We start from the raw sequence: 21863 nt of genomic DNA, 5'->3' as shown, positions 1-21863 counted from the left end.
TTTCGGTGCCGAGTCAGATCTATTTGGTTTTCGAATTAATTTAGGGTCGTCATTTCATGTCAAATTCGGGTTACAAGTCAGACCAATCAGGTTGATTTTTCGAGTTCGGACCAATTTTGCCACGCGCGTCTAATGAACGGGAAACAAACCGGTCTACTCCACGCATATTTTTTATTTCTTATACTGTAGTATTGTTGCATTATTGATTGTTTTTTGAAGGTGGGTTGAACTTTATATCATGTCAATTGTCCCAAACTCCCAATAATACACCTCCTATATAAATATGAGTGCAGAAGATGTATAGCACATCCACATGCATGTACTCCATCATCAAGAGCTAAACCAATTGAACAATGGAGTCTCTTATTTTCCAATACCCTATTTTCATAACTTTTATAGCCACCTTATTATTAGCCTACGTCATAAAATCCATGCAAAACCCTAGCTCATCAAAATTACCACCATGCCCTCCAAAGTTACCCTTCATAGGCAACCTCCACCTCCTCTCTTCCAAAAATACCCTCCCCCACCGCCGCCTCACCGAGTTGTCTAAGAAGTACGGCCGAGTCATGATGCTACAACTCGGCCAAGTACCGACGATCGTTGTCGCATCGGCCGAGATGGCGAGGGAGGTGATGAAAACTCATGACGCGGTGTTTTGTAACCGGCCTGAGCTCATGGTGGGCAAGGAAGTGTTCTATGATTGTAAGGACATAGGGTTGGCACCCTACGGCGAGTATTGGAGGCAAGTGAGGAAGATTTCGACGCTCGAGTTGTTTACCTTGAAACGAGTTGACTCGTTCCGGTTCATTAGGGAGGAGGAGACTTCAAATATGGTGAAGGCAATTGGGAAGGAAGTTGGGGGTGTTGTTAATCTTAGCAACAAGTTCTTTGTCCTTGCTTGCGATGTTATGTGTAGGTATGTATTAATATCGTTTTAATTTAATTTTTCTCTTCCAGTAATTACTATATTCGTTCCTAAAAGTTCTTTACACCTTATAATACACTACAAAAAATTGTACCATTAATGACGGAAAATCCCGTCGCTAAAGGCCAATAATCGTTGATTAATGACGGGATTTCCTGTCGCGAACCCGTCATAAAAAGGGACCGTCATTAATGGAGAATCCCGTCGTTAACCCGTCATAAAAGACATTTATGACGGTTGTTCAATTCCCGTCTTTGTTTGGTTGTTAGCCCCGTCGCAAAAAGGCTTTTGCGACGGGATTTTTGACCCGTCGTACTTAGGTTGTCGTTAAAGATACAAATTCTTGTAGTGATATGTGGTCAAAGTATAAAAAAAATTCACTGTAAATTTCCGCTATTATATATTTCCTCTGTTCTTATTTATTTATATATATGACACAATCGAATTATAAGACACCTCTATTTATATGACACAATTATTTAATCACATTTGTCAATACACGATTTCAAACATTAATATATTCAATTATGGATTAGAAAAAGTTATAAAAAAATTGATATTTAAAAAATATTTATTGAGACGAATCTAACAAGACCTCGCACGACTATGTTTTTTCTTAAGTATAAATCACAAAGGGAAGTCAAAGAAGGTTGTGTGAATAATGTTCAAAACTCAATTGTATCATGTAAATAAGAATGGAGTACTTGTTAGAATGAAGTACATCGAAGTGTTATCACGTAGAATTAATTTGTTAGATTGGTATCGGTATGCATTTTCAGAATACTTTTTTTATAATTTGTTTACATACGTAATTGGATATATTAGTAGTTAAATATTGCATCGAAAAAAAAAAAATATATATGTCCAAATTATACACTCAAGAAATTGTACCATTAACGACGGGAAATTCCGTCGCGAAAGGCCAATAATCGTTGATTAACGACGGGATTTTCTGTCGCGGACCCGTCATAAAAGGGGGTCGTCGTTAATGGAAAATCTCGTCATTAATCTGTTATACAAGACATTTGCGACGGTTGTTCAAGTCTTTGTTTGGTTATTCGCGTCGCAAAAGACTTTTGCGACGGGATTTTTGATCCGTCGTTATTAGGTTGTCATAAAAGATACAAATTCTTGTAGTGATAAGTGTAAAAAACTACTCCCCCGTCCCAGATTAGTTGTTACACTTTTCTTTTTCGCCCGTCCCAGATTAGTTGTTAAACTTCTAAATTAGGAATGAACCCATAGTTATTATATTGTCTCTCTCTTCCCCTAATTTTTTTGTCCCCACACTCTCTCTCATTCAATTAAAGAAATACTCCACTAACTCCTATCACATCTACTTTTTCAATAAAATAATAATTAATAAATTAACAATCAATTATCACCTAAAACTTTGTGCAAAAGTAAGTGTAACTACTAATCTGAGATGAAGGGAGTATAAGGAACAAAGGTAGTAGGTAGATAGCCCTTTATTTGTTGTTGCATACGTATAAATGTTGAATACATTTCCTCAATGAGTTTTACGTACTATGTATAAAGTATTATTTTAGGAATGGAGGACAAAATTACGTATCGGCCATGTTCATGTTTAAGATTTTCCCCTTTAAGCTTAATATGATATAATCATATACTAGACAAATATGTGTCCTAAGTAATGCCACACACTAACTTAATTGGACTTTTTTTTAGGAAAAATTGAAAAGCCACTGATTTGGAAATTTTAAAATAGTAATGATTGTTTCTTTTCTATTTTGAGATAGAATAGCAATGATTATTTTTCACTTTTAAGAGAATTGAAATTAGTAGTAATATATATTGCATGATTGGTTTTTTGTTTAATTTAGATTGATTATTGTAGGGTATAAAAGCTAGTTGCATTATTTAAATGGCAGGGTATGGGGAGATTCCATATTAAAGTATAAGCCCTAAAGGAACAAATATTATTGTATAAATTAGCATATGATCCCGTTCTTAATGGTTGTTTATTAGCTTTTGGATCCGTACGATGAACGATATTTATATATTAGGTTTGTGACTTTGAGCAAATAAAGCTAAATAATCTTTTAATTTATTAATTTCAGATACATACATACATAATATAAAACTAAATTTAAAATAAGTAATGTTGGTCATTGATGGACTTGGTAAATTACTAATGTGTATGATAATTGATACTGTAAGCATGAAGTGATAATTGGTTTTATATGGGGAAATGGTTAGTAATCTTCCGTTTGCTTCAATGAAAAGAATATGATCCTCCTTTCCTTCAGCTCACCCATCGAACCTCTCTCCCCCCAAAAATCTTCCTCCATCATAGCACCATGAGTCACATCACCAGGTAAAACTATCTTTGGCCAGCCATCATCTTTAGGAAGAGATACCATATATCATTGTTGTCAATTTATATTCCTTCCATCTCCTCCCACTCAAGAGTTTCTAAAATGGCTTCAGCGGTCCAATTTGACAACCAAAACTCTGGCTTTGGAGACATGGAGGTTGAATTAAAAAAACCCAATACCTAAGTTGATGGAGTTTGTCGCCTCTGGTATCTGCAGATCCATGTTCACTCTATCTCTTTCTGCTTGTGGCAGTGGGCAATTGAAATGGTTGGTGCCTAGGCAGTGGCATCAAGAGTGATAATGGTTAATTTTGAGGGGTAACTGTGGGGGTATAAAAATTCCATCGTAATGGTTAATACGTACAATGAGGTTCGAACTCCAGACCTCAAGTATGGATGATAACTCTCATTACCATCTTAACTAACAACTAATTGTGGTTTATTTCTTCACATTAATTTATAAATGAATGTTAACATGAAGTCTAAAACAACTACATTTTTATGTGACTTTTTATTTTTTATTGACTATTTTAGAAAAATAATACTTCAATAATTAAAGAATTATGACAACTATGAATAAACATGATGTCATAAATATCATAAGCATCAACTATAGAAATGCATACTTTGCATGGCTGCATATATCTAATTTGGTATTTATTAATTTGAATCACTTAATTCCACTAGAAAGCAAATTATACAAATTGTAAGATGGTTTAATTGAAAAATTATTTCCCATTATAAACGACATAGTGTGTTTGTGTAGTTGACGAACTAGATGGATGCTTTTCACTTTATGGTATACATGTATTTTATCAAATATTAAGCTCAAGAAAAATCTAAAATTTTAACTTTTCAATGTAGCAATCGGGGCATCGCCCGGGCCACACACTAGTTTTTTCAATGGAAATGAGAGCCTTTAGAGGAGTGACACCTGTACTTCAATGGAAAGGGAGAGCCTTTAGAGGAGTGACACGTGTACTTTGTGGTTAGAGTTTTTAAATACTAGGTATAGATTAATCAAAACTATAAAAATATGAAACAACATAAAGTTGCCATTTTCGTTTTCTACACGGATACCAAAATGTTCAAGAGTCTTTTTTATATTTGTTTTAGGAAAACTCCTCATAAGTTTGTTTATACTCCCTCCGTTTCTTTTTGTTGTATCCGTTTCCTTTTTAGTCGTTTCATAATGTTGTATCCACTTAGAATCTTTTCTATTTTTGGACATATATTTTTTCCTAAAATACCCTTACATTTCAATCTAATTACCATAATACCTAAATATTCTACCCATATTCCCACCTAATTTTCCCCACCCATAATATTTAATTAATTTACTTCCCCAACCAAAATTATTTAATTACTTTCCACTTCCCCAAAACCCCCCATCTCTCTCCTCTCACTCCTCTCGTCCCTCACACGTCTCTCACTCTTTCTTTTTCCGAGATTCATTTTTTCTCTCTCCTCCAAAACTCCATTTCACTCCTCCTCCAAAAACTCCAAAAACTCCATTACTCCTCCAAGATTCAAATACTCACACTTCTCTCTCCTCCAAAAACTCCATTAATCCTCCAAGATTGAACCCAAATTCAAAGAAATTTTCTAAGATTGAATTATCAGATTTTTTCTCTCTCCACCAAAAACCTCCGCAACCACCACCACTACCACACCTCCGCCGCCTTTGCTGCCTCCACCACCATTCTCTGAAAAAAAAACTCTATATCAAGGCTTTAGATGGTGAAATTCGACCATAAAAATTCTAGATCTAGAGTTTTCATGGTCGAATTTGACCTCTAAATCTTCAAAATCTTTGAATTTGTGTTCGTTTTTTCTGGGTTCGTTGAATTTTTGTTGAATTTTTCTTCGATTTTTTTTTGGTAAAACTCTTTTTTTCTGGGTAATTATTCTTCGATTTTTTTGGGATTTTTCTGGGTAATTCTTCGATTTTTCTAGGGTAATTTTTCTTCGATTTTTGTGGTGAAATTCGTTGAATTTTTGTTCGATTTTTCTTGGTAATTTCGGTGATTTTTTGTTCGATTTTTGTGGGTAATTTCGGTGAATTTTTATTCGATTTTTCTGGGTAATTTCGATTTTTCTGGTTGTTGAATTTTTGTTCGATTTTTCTGGGTAATTTCTGGATTTTTCTGGGTAATTTCGATTTTTCTGGGGTTGTTGAATTTTTGTTCGATTTTTTTTTTAATTTTCGGTGAATTGTTTGTTCGACTTTATGGGTTCGTTGAATTTGTTCGATTAAGGTGAAATTTTGTTGGTGATTTTTGTTCTTGAATAATGGTAATTTTTGTTGGTAATGTTCTTGAATTTTTGTTGGTAATGTTAGTTGAATTTTGTTTGGTAATGTTAGCCCAGTGAGGGAGAAGAGAACCTATAATCTGATTTATTATTATTAATAAAATATATACTTTTTCTCTTATTTCTTTATTATTTTCTCTCTCTTACACACAATCATTTCTCTTACACCCAATCATTACACTTATACCCATACAAATCAAGATTATATTTTTCTTAAAAACCCCCCAAGATTCCAAATGGATACAACATTTAGAAATGGAGGGAGTATTATTTTGGAAATTTGGTGAAACACTACCTTTAAGTTTGATGGTTTTGTAAATTGCTACCTTTTAAAGAGAAAATTATATTTATTACCTTATAAGTTTGGTTTGTTTGACTAACACTACCATTTGCCCTTTTTTATTGATGTTTTCCGTGTTTGAACTCCACTACAACGGTTATTTAGTATGGCAAATGAACAAAACGACAAATGAACAGAGATATTTAAAAGAATAGAACAAATACACGGCGGAAAACATTAACGAAAAACGTCAAATGGTAGCGTTAGTCAAACAAACCAAACTTATAAGGTAGTTAAATTTTAAAAAGTTTTTATAAGGTAGCAATTCACAAAACCACCAAACTTAAAGGTAGTGTTTCACAAAATTTCCTATTATTTTTGTGAGAATGAGCCAATACAAATTTCTATTGCATAAATTGATAATCCAATGTCCGGGGTGACATTAAAAAAATGACTTTCACTCCCTTAAATTGGAAAAAAAAAAAAAAAATCAAGTACAGTAACATTTTACATTACGACATAAAGTAGAATCAGTTTAAAAGATACTTACCGTACTCACAAACTCGTTAGGTAGTAAAACTAGGAAAAAATACTAATAAAAACAGAGAAAACTAATTAACCAATTAAGTATTAAGGAGTTTTATGTACTTTATATGCATTTTAAATTACAAGCATTTATCATATCGAGTGCATATAAAACTAGTCACAGATAAAGGATGAGGGATTTAAACCTGTAACCTCATACACATGCTCGGTTATAACTTATCAATTTTCACCAATAGGCCCTTATCGATTTAAAAAGTTAGCTTATATAATTGTGATATCAAAGGATAATTAAGCCATAGTTATCAATTCATTAGAGCATACTCCATCTGTTTCGAAATAATGGGGACAGTTTACCTTTTCACCCTTGTCAATGTAAATGTTTGTTCAATTTTTTTTTTTTTGATTCAAGTGTGGAAGCACAGCTTCAAGAAAAGAAAAGTAAAAAAAACAGAATGTAAAAGCAGACCAAAAAGAAAGAAAAACTAAGGCCTACAGACGCAACTTATGTAGGTATTAGACGAGTTGTAGAAACTCCTCTAATATCCTCCATTAAGATACGATACAAGGCTAATGGAATGTGATCAATAAAGCTGATGCGGATGTCCTGGAGAACTCCTTGGCTAGCTAGCCAATCTGCTGCACGGTTGCCTTGACGGTATACGTGGCACACCTTTATGGTCCAGTTCGGTTTTTCAATCAGTTTGCGACAGTGGTTGATAATGTGAGCACATTCACTTCTTCCCATTGCTTTGTTCTGAAGTAGTTGTACACAGGCCATGTTATCCAGCTGGATTTCTAGCTTCGTGATCTGCAATTCATAAGCTATATCCAGCCACCTAGCCAAGGCCATGAACTCCGCTTTAAAGGCCGAGCAATGACCGAAGTTAGCTGTGATTGCTAAAATAAAATTGCCACTTTCATCCCTGATTATAGCTCCACCTCCTGCCGGTCCTAGACTTCCTTTAGCCGCCCCGTCCGTATTAAGTACGAACCAACCATTAGGAGAATATTTCCAACGCACATTGTTTTCTTCTTGCTTGTTAGCAATAGCATTAATTTCTCCTAGCTCCTCCAGACTGCGACGAGTCTCCCTATAACGGACTTGAATGAAAGCTCCATAGTCAATAGGTATTTCATTATTACGCTAAAAAACTATGTTGTTTCTCCATTTCCGTATCCACCATAGAGCAATACCAAAAAGAGTGGCCCAAACAGGCATGTCAGGAGCATCAACATGGTTAAGGTTCAATTTTAGCCACTACTTCAACGGTACTTGATAAAAGAAAATCTCATCTCCAGGGCCTCCAAGTTTCCGCCATATCAATTTTAGCTAGGGGGCAGTCCCTCAGAATATGCAACTTTGAATCTTCCCTAGCATCACAAATAAAGCACTTCGGATCAGAGGTCATATTCCTCTTGAATCGATTGGCGTTTCCCATGAGGCGATCATGGAATGCCAGCCACATGAATGCTCTTATCCTCTGTTGGACCGAAGCTTTCCAAATGGAATCCCAAGTATCATCATCAATTGAGTCATTAACATTCCTCATAATGCTAATGGCCGATTTGATTGTAAACTTGCCTTTCGTACCCACCTTCCAGTATACAAGATCACCCAATTCTGGGTCATTTTTAAGCTCATGGGATTCAATCAATTTCAGTACATTCTGGGGTAGAAATGGGGCAAATGTCTCCCACTTCCACCCTACGTTATGTTCCCACATCTCCTCTATCGTAGCTCCTAGCAGCATGTCCGGAATGGGTTGCGTAACCAGATCAATCAAAGGAGTGGGAGTTGCCCATTTGTGATCCCAGAATAAGGTTGAGTTTCCATTGCCAACTGCCACCCTTGCACCTTCACATAACAACTTTGCATTCTCTGTTATTCCCGACCATACATTCGACATCCCAGGTTTGGGCACAAACATGTCGATGTCACAATGACCCTTACAATACTTCGACCGTAGTACTCTAGACCAGAGAGAGTTAGGCTCAGTTAAGACCCTCCTCCCCAGTTTGGTTAAGAATGTTGCGTTTGCTTGTTGGGCTGAACGAACACCTAAGCCACCATTTGAAAGGGGCTTCTGTAGAGTATCCCAGGCAATCAGATGCACCCTTTTATGTTCATCATCTCCTCCCAAAATAAATCTCCTAGTCTTCTTGTCAATCTCATTGCAAACACCCCTTGGGATCTTAGCTGATTGCATTGAGTAGAAGGCCATGGTGGAGATGGTTGATTTGGCTAGAGTTATACGACCCGCAAGAGAAAGATATTTCGGTTTCCAACCCAAGATACGTCTATCAATCTTTTCACAAAGATGACCAAATGTGTCTTTTGTGACTCTACTTGTTAGAGTGGGCATCCCTAAATAGAGCCCCAAGTCTGAAGTGGACTCCATTCCTAGGATATTGCTGACCTCTGCATTCAAAGTGTCACTTACATTCCTGGAGAAATAAATTCGAGATTTGGGAAGACTGATCTTTTGTCCAGAAGTCGAGCAGAATCGTTCTAGACAATCTCGAATTATATGAGCTTGATTGGGGCTTGCCTCCGCGAAAAGGACTATGTCATCAGCAAAAAAGAGGTTCGAGAGAAGCGGTCCATTTCTACTGGCACGAATTGGTTTCCATAAATTGCCAACAATGGCCTCTTCTATTGTTTGGTAGAGTCGTTCCATGCACATGACAAATATGTATGGTGATAGAGGATCACCCTGACGTATTCCCCTACTTGGTGTGAAACTCTGAGTCGGTTCACCGTTCCATATAACTTGAAGTGAGGCTATCGTGATGCATTCCATGATGACATTAACCATAAGGACAGGCAGGTTCATCTGAAGTAGCGTGTCTCGAATAAAGGACCATCTCAACCGGTCGTAGGCTTTCTCAAAATCAATTTTTATTGCCATCATTCCCTTCAACCCTTGCTTCTTACGCATTGTATGGATAACTTCCTGCATAATCACAATATTGTAAAAGCTAGATTGAGTGTTCGAGATTAAGATTGGGAGCAGTGGCTTAATCCTATTGATAATGACTTTGGTTATCATTTTGTAGGCCACGTTACAGAGGCCAAGAGGTCTGAAGTGAGCTGCTGATTCAGGATGTTCTATCTTAGGTATAAGAACCAGGTGCGTGTTGTTCAGGTTGTTGGGCATGCCTTTCCCTTCCAGCACATTTATCACCATCTCACGGACATTGTCAGCCACCAACTCCCAGGTTTTTTGGAAAAAAAGGGCTTGATAGCCATCTGGTCCTGGTGCTTTCAACGAGCCCATCTGTTATAGAACCATATCCACCTCCAAAAAAGAGTATGGTCTGGGCAGCTGATCCCAGTCTCTTCTAGTAAGCTCAGGAAAAACATCTTGTGGAACTACATATGGGTTGCCAATCCCTTCTTCAGTAAAGAGATTGGAAAAGTACTTGACAATGTGGTTTTTAATGCTATTATTATCAAATAACCACTCATCATTTCCCCTTTGATGGCTGTGATTCTGTTCTTCCATCTTCGTGTGATGGTGCTAAGTTGGAAGAAAGTTGTGTTGCGGTCTCCATGTTTGAGCCATTCAATTCGAGACTTTTGATACCACATTAACTCTTCTCTTAGAAGGATCTCATCTAGTTCCTGCCGTAGTGTCTGTTCAAGTCTCATAAGCCTGCGATCCTTTCTTTCTGACATCACCCTTTGAATGCCTGCAATCCGGGCTAGCAAAGCTCTTTTCTGTTGAAAAATATTACCAAAAAACATCCATGTTCCACAGTTGCAGATCAGCAGAAAGTTTATTTCAGTGCTACCTCAAGTGAATCGTTCTTATCCCATTTTTCATGAACAAAATCTTGGAAGTTCTCATGAGTCATCCACGCTGCTTGGAACCCGAATGGTCGGTTGATGATGTGGAGTGGTGCAAAACCATTGGGGGATATGAATAATGGGCAGTGGTCCGATTGGGTCGCTGGCAGATGTTTAACTCTTGCTGCAGAGAACCGGAGGCTCCACTTGTCATTGCACATAGCACGGTCAAGACGCGCACTTTGTCTTATTTCAGGAGTTAGCCCTCGAGCCCAAGTGTGGGAGGCTCCCGAGAACTCAACTTCCAACAACTGCATATCTTCAATCCACTCGTTAAACAGAGCTGATTTTCGAGTGGTTTCAGCACATGAGCTGCTGCGTTCAGAGGGAAAGCGGGTGTCATTAAAGTCCCCGGCCATTAGCCACGACTTGTCATGAGTCAAGGCAAATTCATTCAGTTCTGCCCATAGTTCCTTCCTTTTGGAGGGGTCAGGACTAGCATAAACAACAGTGAAGAACCAAGGTAACCCGCCTGTCTTGGTAATGTTCATGGTGATATGTTGATTATGTTTGATGATGGGTTCCACTCTGACTAAGGTCGGCTTCCAATATACCCATATTCCACCACTAAAACCCAAAGCATCAACCCTTGTGTGACTAGAGTAACCCATTATGGAGGAAATTTTTAAGGCCTGCTCACCTCCCATGTGGGTCTCAATGAGTGCAAAAACCAGGGTCTTGTTGGTTCGAAGAACCTCTTTGAGAGCTGTAACAAAGGCACTGCTTCCTGCTCCTCGTACATTCCATACCAAACAAGAAATAGGTAGCGTATCCGGGGCTAAATTTGGTTGTCTATCTTCCATTAAAACTGGTATTGAGGGGTGTATGGACAGATATGCTTGGGTGATGAATCGCAGAATGCGTTGGGTGTCAACAGGAATTAGCAGTGTCACTACCAACTTCGGTGCTGTTGGAGGTTTCTCCATCCACGTGTCTATTCTCACCTCCATCGCATTCGTCAGGGGGGTCTCTACCACTAGGTAGGGTTGCTCCATGATCCGACCTACACAAAGTGTTTTCTCCGGGGGGGTCAGGAGCTTGATGACAGAAGGGTGTTGGAGAGATGTGAGATTCATTGAGTAAGGAGCTTGGAGTGATTGACTGGTGAGGGTTAGGGTGCAATTGAGCTGGCTTGGTATTGGCTGTAAATATGATGGGGGCGTTTTCTTTACCTTGTTGAGTGTCTGTGATTTGCATAGGGCTAGCTGTAGTGATGGCATTAGGATTGACTTCATGTAGGATTCTAATTGCCCCTTGTATGGGAAGTTTCCTTTTTTCCTAGTATATTTTCACAGGAGTTTTAGTAACATTTGATCTCTGAATATTGCCTGTTGATGCTCCTACTTTGAAGGATATATTTTTGGGGGCCAAATTTGCACTTAATTTCTTACCAGTACCAAGGTCCATCGTACTGAATGTAGTACAATCTATATCTTCCCTTGTCAAATTAATTTGACTTAGGCCCGTGATTTGCTCCTCTAAAACAGGTTGTGGATTACTTAAAATAGTAAATCTTGATCCTGAATCCCTCTTTTTACTCACAGTATCTTTGGGTGTTGACTTTCTCAGGACAGTAATATTTTTGGCTTTTTTTTCCGCCGTTCTATCACCACCAGTCGTGTCTGCTCCGGCTGCCTGAACATTACTTTTCTCTGGTCTAGGATTTCTTTTGCGGAATGGGCTTTTTAACTAGCATCCATGAGCCAAACTCCTCCTTCTCTTCAGGTTTTAATTGTGGTTCCTGATTATGTAGTAGAGGGGGTTGGGATTGTTCACTGGTGTTCTTGAGTCCAGGCACACCAGAGTGTTGGTTTGAAAGACATTTCTCCTCATTGTGCCCCAATCTCCCACAATTATAGCAAATCATTTTTATACCTTCATATTGCACTCTCCATTCTGCCTTTCAACCAGAATTTAGACAGAAGTGGCTTTGAGAGGTCTATTTCCACACTGATACGTGTGAATTGTCCCCTTTCTGCTTGAGCTGTGGCCTTGTCCACTCTTAGCACTTTGCCAATCTTGGAGCCTATTTTGTTCAGAAAGTTAATGTTAAAGTACTCCACTGATAAGTTCGGGATTCGCACCCAAGCTGTTAAGACCTTGATCGGAGATTCATCCGGTATAAAATTAGGGATCCATTTTCGAATTGTCAAATAACAATCATCAATTAGCCAAGGCCCCTGCGTTAAGACAAAATTGTAATCTACTGCGCTTGTGGAACGCGCAATGAAATAATTACAACCAATGTTAGTGAGAGATAATTCCCCCCGAATACTCCATTTCTTCTTCAATTTCCTCATTAGGCCCATATAGCCCATCTTACCGTCAAACATCTTGATGATTAGGGTATTTCTCCATGGCTTTCGCATTCTTCGTTTCTCTTCTTTGGTAAGCAAAATTGTTGGGCATTTATCATCCTGCACCAATTCCTCTGGTGCGACATCATCATCAGAAACGTCATCATCATCATCTTCCTCAATTGTATGTTGTACTGGTGTGGCCATAGCATTGTGATTACCTCTGAGCATATCTCTGAAGGATGTGGGTGTTGATTGGGCAATTCGTGAATTGCCTGCATTTTCTGTCGCTGCTTCTCGGTTCAAATCTCCACCCAAAGCATCCTCCATCTGTTCATCTTGGCAATTATTCTTCTCAAAAATCAAATGTGTAATTTTACGTTTAGTCTTCTTGGTAGATCTTGTTAATTGGCCATGTTCTTCTTGAGTTTTTGGGTTTTCTTGGGTTTCTTTGTTTCCTTCCATTGAGAGCTTTTTTTTTGTATTGCATATTGTTTGTTCATTAATATCTCTAATTTTGTATTGGTAAAAATTAAAAAAAAATTAATACTCCAAAAGTATATATCGAGACGAATCAAACAAGATCTCGCACGACTATATTTTTCTTTACCCATAAATCACAAATGTGATCAAATTGAAATTTGTGAATAGTGTCAAAAGTCGAATTGTCCCTATTATTTTGAAACAGATATGAGTTAAGCTAAACAATGGGGATTCACATTTCACATTTTTCACCGTTTAGGACATATACTTTTTTTTTTCCACCCTTTATGACCTCAAACTCATTTTCCGACAAGTTAACTCACCGTTAACCACACCAACCATATGTATACATATATAAAAAGAGTTAAACTAATGTGTTGGGGTCCTAACTTTCATGTTTTTCACCTTTTAGGACCTACACTTTTTTTTCACCCTTTGGGACCTTAAACACAAATTATGTTGAGTTAACCGGCCATAGCCCAACCCATTATTCACCAAATGAGCATATTATAAACAATAAAATCAATTAGATGCATAAAATACAAATAAAGTCACAACTCTTGCATTTTTCTATTAACACCCGTTATCCATGCCTATTTTACAAAGAATTTGGGAAGTAATGTTGAAATATGATTCATCTCATTCGCCGAACACCAAAACTAGCATCAATTTATAGAGCATGCCGAAAAATAACAAGAAAATGTAGACACATATCGAGTACCTAACAACATCACCAAAACCAGATTAATTTTCACTAACTTTCTATAAGAACATGAACTCATCAAACCTAGAAATGGTGCGACCGTAAGTTCATCTAGATAATCAACACTTTGTTGGTTATATGCGACTGAAGATGGTAGATGAAGATAATTCACCAATTTGGGTGAAAATCGAAAAAATAAAATATATAACGGGTCAAATTTTCAACCGGAGAACAATGAAATTCATCAAGAATTGCTATCAACTCAATAAACATCGAAACCGTAAACTTAGTGCATGTAGGTGAGTTTGAGGGGAGCCGTTGATTTTGTTGGTTGTGTTTCTTTTTAATCCGCAACGAATTTTCGATTGATTTTGAGAAGAAAGATGAAACGGATGTTGAAGATTCTAGGGAATGGGGGGATTCCTTTAATTATCTCTAATGAGCGTTGAAAATATTATTCCATTAGTGATGAATTTGACATTAATTGTTTTGTTTGAGTTTATTTTGTTTTATTTTATTGGTGATTGATATGAGAATGAGAGTTTATGAAAGACAATTTTGAGGATCTTGGGTGATGAAAAATGGAATTGGATGAAAAATTAATTATAACTAAAGATTAATTAACATCTAATTTTAAAAAAGAAAACGATTTGAAATTATATATCCTTCTTATAAAATATTGATTTAATTTCCTTCCCTAAATAATGTTTTAATCTCCTATAATCATCATTACTAACTGGGCACAATTTCTACTTAATTTTCATTGGTTAATGGTTGACATGATTTGCATACAAACGAACCGGTACGTAGCTAACACGTGGAGGGGATTAAACATTTGACAAAGGGGACTAACCTTTTGTTTGTTTGGGTTAGTTTTGACTGGAAAGTTAATAGTAGATTAACGATGGAAATAATAATAATATAGGACCCAAAAGGTGATAAATGTAAAAGGTGACACCCAAACATTATACTTACTCAAACAGAGATAATTTTTTTTTTCTTGTCATAGCTTTTTTTTGACCTTTATATTCAGCTTTATCATTTTTTTTTCTGTTCCAAATGTTTGTTTTATTTACAGATTTATTCAGCGGCATAATGATGTAAAATCAAGTGGCCAAGATGTATACCAAAATGCCACTAGTAATATTTTATAATTTTCTTATTTTATGATTTTTTTTACCCTAAGAACTACACTAGTAATATTTTATTATTTTCATATTTTATTTTCTTTGAATATTTTAACACTTTAAGGTGTGATTTCACCAAAGTTATACTTCATTCGTTCCGGGAATATCGTACCGTGATTGACTTTTACTCCTCTAATCATTAATTTGACTCTTAATATCTATTGATATAAATCTAACATAACCCCACATGACTAAAATTTTCTTACGTACGAATCACAAAAATAGGCAAAGTCGTAGTTTGAATAGTGTAAAAAATAAATGGTGCGATATTTCTGAAACGGAGGAAGTATAAGATCCTTTCTCACAAAATGGGTTATAAAAAATCATTTTTAACAAATTTACCATATTTAATTTTTGTACATAATAGAGAGGTCATGGTCCCACCGGTCCCTCAATTTTGCCCTCCATATTTTATTGCAGCCTGATTGAGTGATTTCTACAGTTTTTTTTCTTTCTTTTAACATAGGATTTCTACAGTATTAAGGAAGGGGACAACGATTAGTGCACACTTTTATCATCTTTATGGTTACGTACCTTATCTTCTTCACTTGCTTAGCTCTCGATGATCAATTAGTGGACTATGGTGCCGACTACCGAGTGATTATGATATACTACCTTTGTTTCTGAAAGTTATTTATGCTTTGGAATATGTGTTCAAAGTATGAAAATTTTGACCGTAAATTTCACTATCGATTATATACATAAAAAAGTTACATATAAGATCTTGTTAGATTGGTTTCGGTATGTATTTTCAGAATATCAACTTTTTTATATTTTTTTCACATACGAAATTAAATATATTAGTAGTTAAATATTGCATTGGAATCTATGCAAATAGTAACTGTAAAGAACTTTATGAAACAGAGGAATTATACTTCATCCATTCTTATTTACATAACATAATTGATTTTGGCACACATATTAAGGAGAGGTAAAAGAGAAAGTTAAAGGACAAAAGTGCTCCTTAATAACAACAAACCAACCAACCATCACTTTCACCCAATCACAAAAAAATGAGGATAAATATGATAATTCACCATAGAAAACTTTCCATAATAGAATTATATCAACTAAAAAGGAATTTTCACAAAAGAAAATTGTGCCATATAAATAAAAACGAAGGAAGTAATATATATGTGTACATGCTAAAAGAACACATTTTTTTGATTAAAAAACACAGATGTATAGGTGAAAAATCATGATTTTATTTGCCAAAACAAAAATCATGATGCATAGGTAAAAAATCAAGCTTTTGTGATAAAGGAGATATTCTTTCAACAAATATTTGTGATCTTCGGGTACTTTATGCTCACTATTTACCTTTGCCCGTCATTTAAATTCCGCTCAATAATAATAATAATAATAATAATAATAATAATAATAATAACCCAGATTTTCGATCTCGTAATACATGTCCTTTTTTCGATTGAAGAACGTGTCCATTTTTTTATGGAGCCAAAGATTCATTTGTTTTTCTGCTTTGGATTTCCTACGTTTCATATATAATAGATGCATCATTTGGACTTTCCGTACTCTTTATACTAGCTTTGAGCCTTTGACCATCAATATTTTTAGTTACATATTAATAACAAAATTACAAAAATTAGATATTTTGAAAATATATAATGAGATTAACCCATAACAATTATGAACCAAAAATGTTGTCTTTATGTACGTATTAGAAGTAAATAGGGTCCATGTTGGTAATTGAATAGTGCAAAAATGCGAAATGATGCATTTATTGTGAAACAGGGAAAATAGTAGACTAAATTAAAATGGCTTTCAAAACCTCTTAGCTTTCTTTCCATGAAGTAGAAGATAGTCGTCCCGTCCCGTTATGGTGTATGGGTGAATTAGAAACAACCTCTCTGTAATTGCAGAGCAAGGTTGCATATATTCGACCCCTCTTACCCCGCTTGTTACAGGAGACTTTTTAAACGCAATGCCTAATGATAATGATGATCTTCTCGTAATAAGTTAGACAACTAACACAACATTTGGCTTTAGTGAAATAATCTATTACACCTAGATATACGTATACAAGTTTGGTTAAAAATCATGGCGTGACTAAAAATGATACCGAACAATCCCTTATCTTATTATGCAATCGTCTTGATGGTTTTGGATTTTTCAGGGCAACATTTGGCACAAAAGGAAACGAGCAAGCAGCATTAAGAGCATATACAGCAGGAGTAACACAAACTTGCACTGGATTTTGCCCAGCAGATGTTTACCCTTCGATTACATTTCTTAAAACAATTAGTAAGGCTAAATTTCAAAAGTTTACCAAGGAATCAGATCGAATACTTGATCCTATTATTGCTGATCACCAGTTTAAGAAGAAACAGGGTAAACAAGATCATGAAGATTTAGTGGATGTTCTTCTGAAATATCACAAGGACAATGTTGACAATCCTGGTGATTTTTCCATGTCAACTGATAATATCAAAGGAGTTATTGTGGTAAGTTGATAAATAGTTCTTAAAACCTATATCGAATAGCATAAGACAGGTTATGTTCACCTTATTTTTCGTATTAGGCTATGTTCTCTTTACTTAGTCCTGTCTGAATTGAATTTTCTAGCTCATGGACTAGTTTGGTCTGGTCTTATTTTTACTTATTTTTCGTATTAGGTTATGTTCTCTTCACCGGGTATGTTCTAGTCTGATTTTTATAGTTCCTGGTCTGGTTTGACTTGGTCTTATTTTTTTAGGTCTGGTCTGAATTTTTCTAATATGGCCTGGTCTGAATTTTTCTCCTCTGATCTGTTCTGAATGTTTTTTGACTTTTCTGGTTTAGTCTTTCTTATATGCTTTGATTTTAATATGAACAAGTAATAAGCAATAAAATAAGAGAAGGAGAACATAGCCTAATATTCTTACTTACCAAAAAAAAGAGAGAACATAGTCTAATACTTCATCCGTTCTTTTTAGTTGGCACGTTTTTTTGTCACGTTTGCCAATGCAATATTTCAATTATTATCTTTAATTATCAATGGGTAACAATTATAAAAAAAATGATATTATAAATTATATAATGAGACGATTATAACAAGATCTCATATGACTATATTTTTTCTTAAGTATAAATTACAATTGATAGTCAACGCAGTTTATAGGAATAGTGTTAAAACTAGATTAGGTCCCGTGCACGCACGGATATTTAAAAATTATTATTTGACCATCTTTTTTATAAAAATTTTAATTGAATTATTTATCCCTTAAATCTATTGCGTAATTAATAATCTCGAATGTACTCATTTTATCATATTTTAACATACTACGTATTATATATTTTATATGTTTAATATGATGATCTGACTAAAATATTTGATATATTTAATATGCTAATTTGACCAAAATATCGAGTAAGAATATTTTTTATTATTGATATGACAGTTTGACTAAAATTTTACCAAAATTTTAATAATGGCATATTCCATAATCCTATATTTTTTTTCCATATATAAACATTTATACAAATGGAGAGAAAATAAAAAAAGAATAAAATAAATATGTCTTTTTAGGAAAGAGTTTATGGCGGGAAAATTGTTCACCAGGAAATGACACGTGTCATTCCTGGTGTCTCTTTTAGTATATAGTAATAGATAAGTTCCGCAAATAAATTTGATACTTTCATTTAAGGTCAATTAAGTAAAAATATAGTTTACGATTTAGAAAAGTTTAAATAAGTGAAAATTAGGTGAAAGGACCTAACCTAATTAATTAATTGAATGTTTTGGTGCATAATGATTTGAAGACTCTTTTATGTAATTTATAGGAGCTTCTAGGAGGTGGAAGTGAGAATTCATCAGCAACACTAGAATGGACAATGTCCGAGTTGCTAAAGAACCCAAAAGTAATGGAGAAGGCGCAAGCCGAGGTACGACGAGTGTACCAAGAGAAAGGAGGAGTTGATGAGACGAAGCTACACGAGCTCAAGTACTTGAAACACGTAGTAAGAGAAGCCTTACGGCTCCATCCACCCGTCCCTCTTTTGGTCCCGAGAGAATCTATGGAGAGATGTCAAATTTATTCTTATGATATACCCGCCAAAACCCGGGTGGTTGTCAATGCATGGGCTATTGCAAGGGATCCCAAATATTGGCATGACCCTGAAAAATTTAGTCCCGAGAGATTTGAAGACTCTTCAATAGATTATAAAGGAAATAATTTCGAGCTGATTCCTTTTGGTGCTGGAAGGAGAAGGTGCCCCGGTATAACACTAGGGGTAGCTAATGTTGAGCTAGGGTTAGCTGCGTTGCTCTACCATTTTGATTGGAAGTTGCCTTATGGGGTTCAACCTGAAGATCTAGACATGGATGAATCTTATGGCTTGACAATGAGAAGGAAAAACAATTTGTTTGCAATTCCTACCCCCTTTTAAATAGTCGACTGTTAAGACATGATGAACACAACTTTAAGTTAAATAAAGATCTTTGATGTAATATATTATGCATTTTGTAATGATTGATTATTTGATTGGTGCATGTGTGTTGTTGTAATCCGATTTCAATGTATCATTAGAGAAAACTCTAATATATGTTAATATGTTATGGAATAAGCAAGTGCTTAGTTTTTGTTGGTTAATTTGGGACAGGCCCAACTATTTTCCCCATTTTATCTATTATTAACCTGGGGCAGGCCCAACTATTTTCCATATTTTATATATGTGGTCCTTATGAATGATCAACCTACTATTGTAAATTGTAAGTAAAGGTACACATATTAAAATTTTCTTACTTTTCTGAAATTATTTCAACTTAACTGAACTTATTTGAATTTAATTATCTGAAGTTATTAAAACTTATCAAAACTTATTTTAAATTAGTTATAAATTGTATTTAGTCAACTCCTATCTTTCTCGAATCGAACTTATCTAAACTTATCTGAAATGATTTTTCTGAAATTAACAATTGGAATGAAAGGAACATAACATAACCTAACACAAAAAGCGTAAAGGTTATTTTAAAACAAAGATAGTACATTATTAAACAAAGGTAGTGTTGTTTACCTGTTTGGTACTGTACAAGCTTTGCTTATCACTGTCTTATACTTTCTCCATTCCGGAAATACCAACCATTTTGTTTTTTACACTATTCACGCCACGACTTTGACTATTTTTTGTGATTCGTACGTAAGAAAATTGTAGTCGTGTGGGGTCATTTTATATTCGTATCGATATATATTTTCTGAATATTATTTTTTTTTTAATTTTTACGTGCATACAATTTGAGATATTAAGAGTCAATGTAATGTGTTAGAACAGTAAAAGTCAATCATGATGCGATATTTTCAGAATGGAAGAAGTATAAATATTTCCTTGTATACGCGGACGTTTTACCCCTTGATTAATATACTCCCCCCGTTTCTTTTTGTTTTTTACGTTTCCTTTTTGGGTATTTCAAAATGTTCTTTACATTTCCTTTTGAGTATCACATAAATAACTTATTATTCAATCAAAATTTGTGTCCAATTATTACTTTAACCAATCAAATTCATTGGGTCATTTAATCTCTCTCACTTTTCTATTGAGACATTAAATTTTTCTCATTTCCCAATATCAGAATTTTGATAAAAGTGAAAACATTATAAATAAACGTAATTTATCTCGTTTAAATAAAAAAAATTGAGGGATTTCAATGCAAATTAATTATTCGTTAAAACGCGTGAAAAATACCAAACGTAAAAAACAAAAAGAGACGGAGTGAGTATTATCTCGGCTCTCCAAACACCTAAGGTCCTAACTCCTAAGTATTGGATTTTTAAGAAAAAAATTATCAAAGGTGAAGTTTCTGGTCAATATCACCAACGTTGAAGAAACTATCCGATTTCTTGGGAATGTGCAAGTCTAGTTAACTAGCGCACAATCCAAACTAAAAGTCAACAACTGTAATCGTAAAGTCTTGAACGATAAATGAGTTACATTAAGGGAGTCTTATCTTAAAACTTTCTTCATATATTATGTCAGCTTTTTATTAATATTTAATTAATTAAATTTTGTTAAGACTATTTAAGACTTATTCAAATTTAGTTATTCACCCCTCAAAATCATTTAAAGCATATCAAATAATATAATATTTTAATTTATTTATTTTATTTAACTCACATATTGAGTCTTAGTTTTTTAAAACTCGATTTAAGACTTTGTTAAGACTAACCCACTTCAATGCTTCAAATTGATATGTCTGATCTTAAGACTACGTGAGTCATATGCCATACCAGCAAAATGCAAGTCTTAAGACTTGGCGCTGATGTTGCTCTAAGGCTAATTTATTCGTGGAAGACTTTTCAATGGCTACAATAAAAATGTAGCCATTGTAATTGTTTTTAATCTCAATCCTTTAATTTTTAAGACTAATCTTATTCATATGATTGTTTGACTATAATATTTTTTAAAAGTTATTTTTTGTTTTTAAAAATACAATTAGAAAAAATGTTTCTCATTGTAAAGATAAAAAAACCTTTGAGGAAACTCTGGTCTACTGGCTACTGCTATACTCCTGCAATATTTTTGCAATCTCCATTATTAGTTCCAAAATAAATTCATGATATTGTTATATTATTTCAATATTTATTTTATGTTGCAGTGAAGAAATTATCCTTATCAACATATAATTATCTCCATTAATGTCCATCCAAATCGAAGCTTGATTTATATTAACCTTTTTTATTTATCAAGCTCGATTTATATTAATCTCCTTTAATCTCGAGCACAAGAACATTTGTGAACAAATCCCAAATAAATCAAATTCTTAATTAGTCAAATCAGGACAAGAATTTCACAGTTTGAGCTCAAATATTATCAATTTTTTAAATCAAACTTAGCTTTAAGAAAGTAAAACTCTACTCAATTCGACTCGTTTTGCTTTACTAGCCTTTTTATGCATGCGTTATGTGCGTGAATTTTAGAATGTATGTACATTAAGAAATCATTAT

The 21863-nt window shown here is 34.9% G+C and overlaps 1 protein-coding gene across 1 annotated transcript; it reads left to right on the top strand.

Moving 5' to 3' along the window:
* Positions 1-273: 273 nt before the first annotated feature.
* On the top strand, positions 274-19488 carry LOC110778884 (desmethyl-deoxy-podophyllotoxin synthase-like). Its single transcript, XM_021983427.2, has 3 exons — positions 274-919; positions 17060-17387; positions 18706-19488. Exons 1-3 carry the CDS (start codon positions 354-356, stop codon positions 19309-19311), a joined length of 1500 nt encoding a protein of 499 aa, XP_021839119.1. The 5' UTR covers positions 274-353; the 3' UTR covers positions 19312-19488.
* Positions 19489-21863: the final 2375 nt, after the last annotated feature.

Source organism: Spinacia oleracea, chromosome 2 (assembly GCF_020520425.1).
Source record: "Spinacia oleracea cultivar Varoflay chromosome 2, BTI_SOV_V1, whole genome shotgun sequence".
In the NCBI taxonomy this organism is placed as follows: domain Eukaryota; kingdom Viridiplantae; phylum Streptophyta; class Magnoliopsida; order Caryophyllales; family Amaranthaceae; genus Spinacia; species Spinacia oleracea.
Note: the sequence above shows the minus strand (reverse complement) of the source record. Positions and strands in the feature narration are given on the sequence as shown.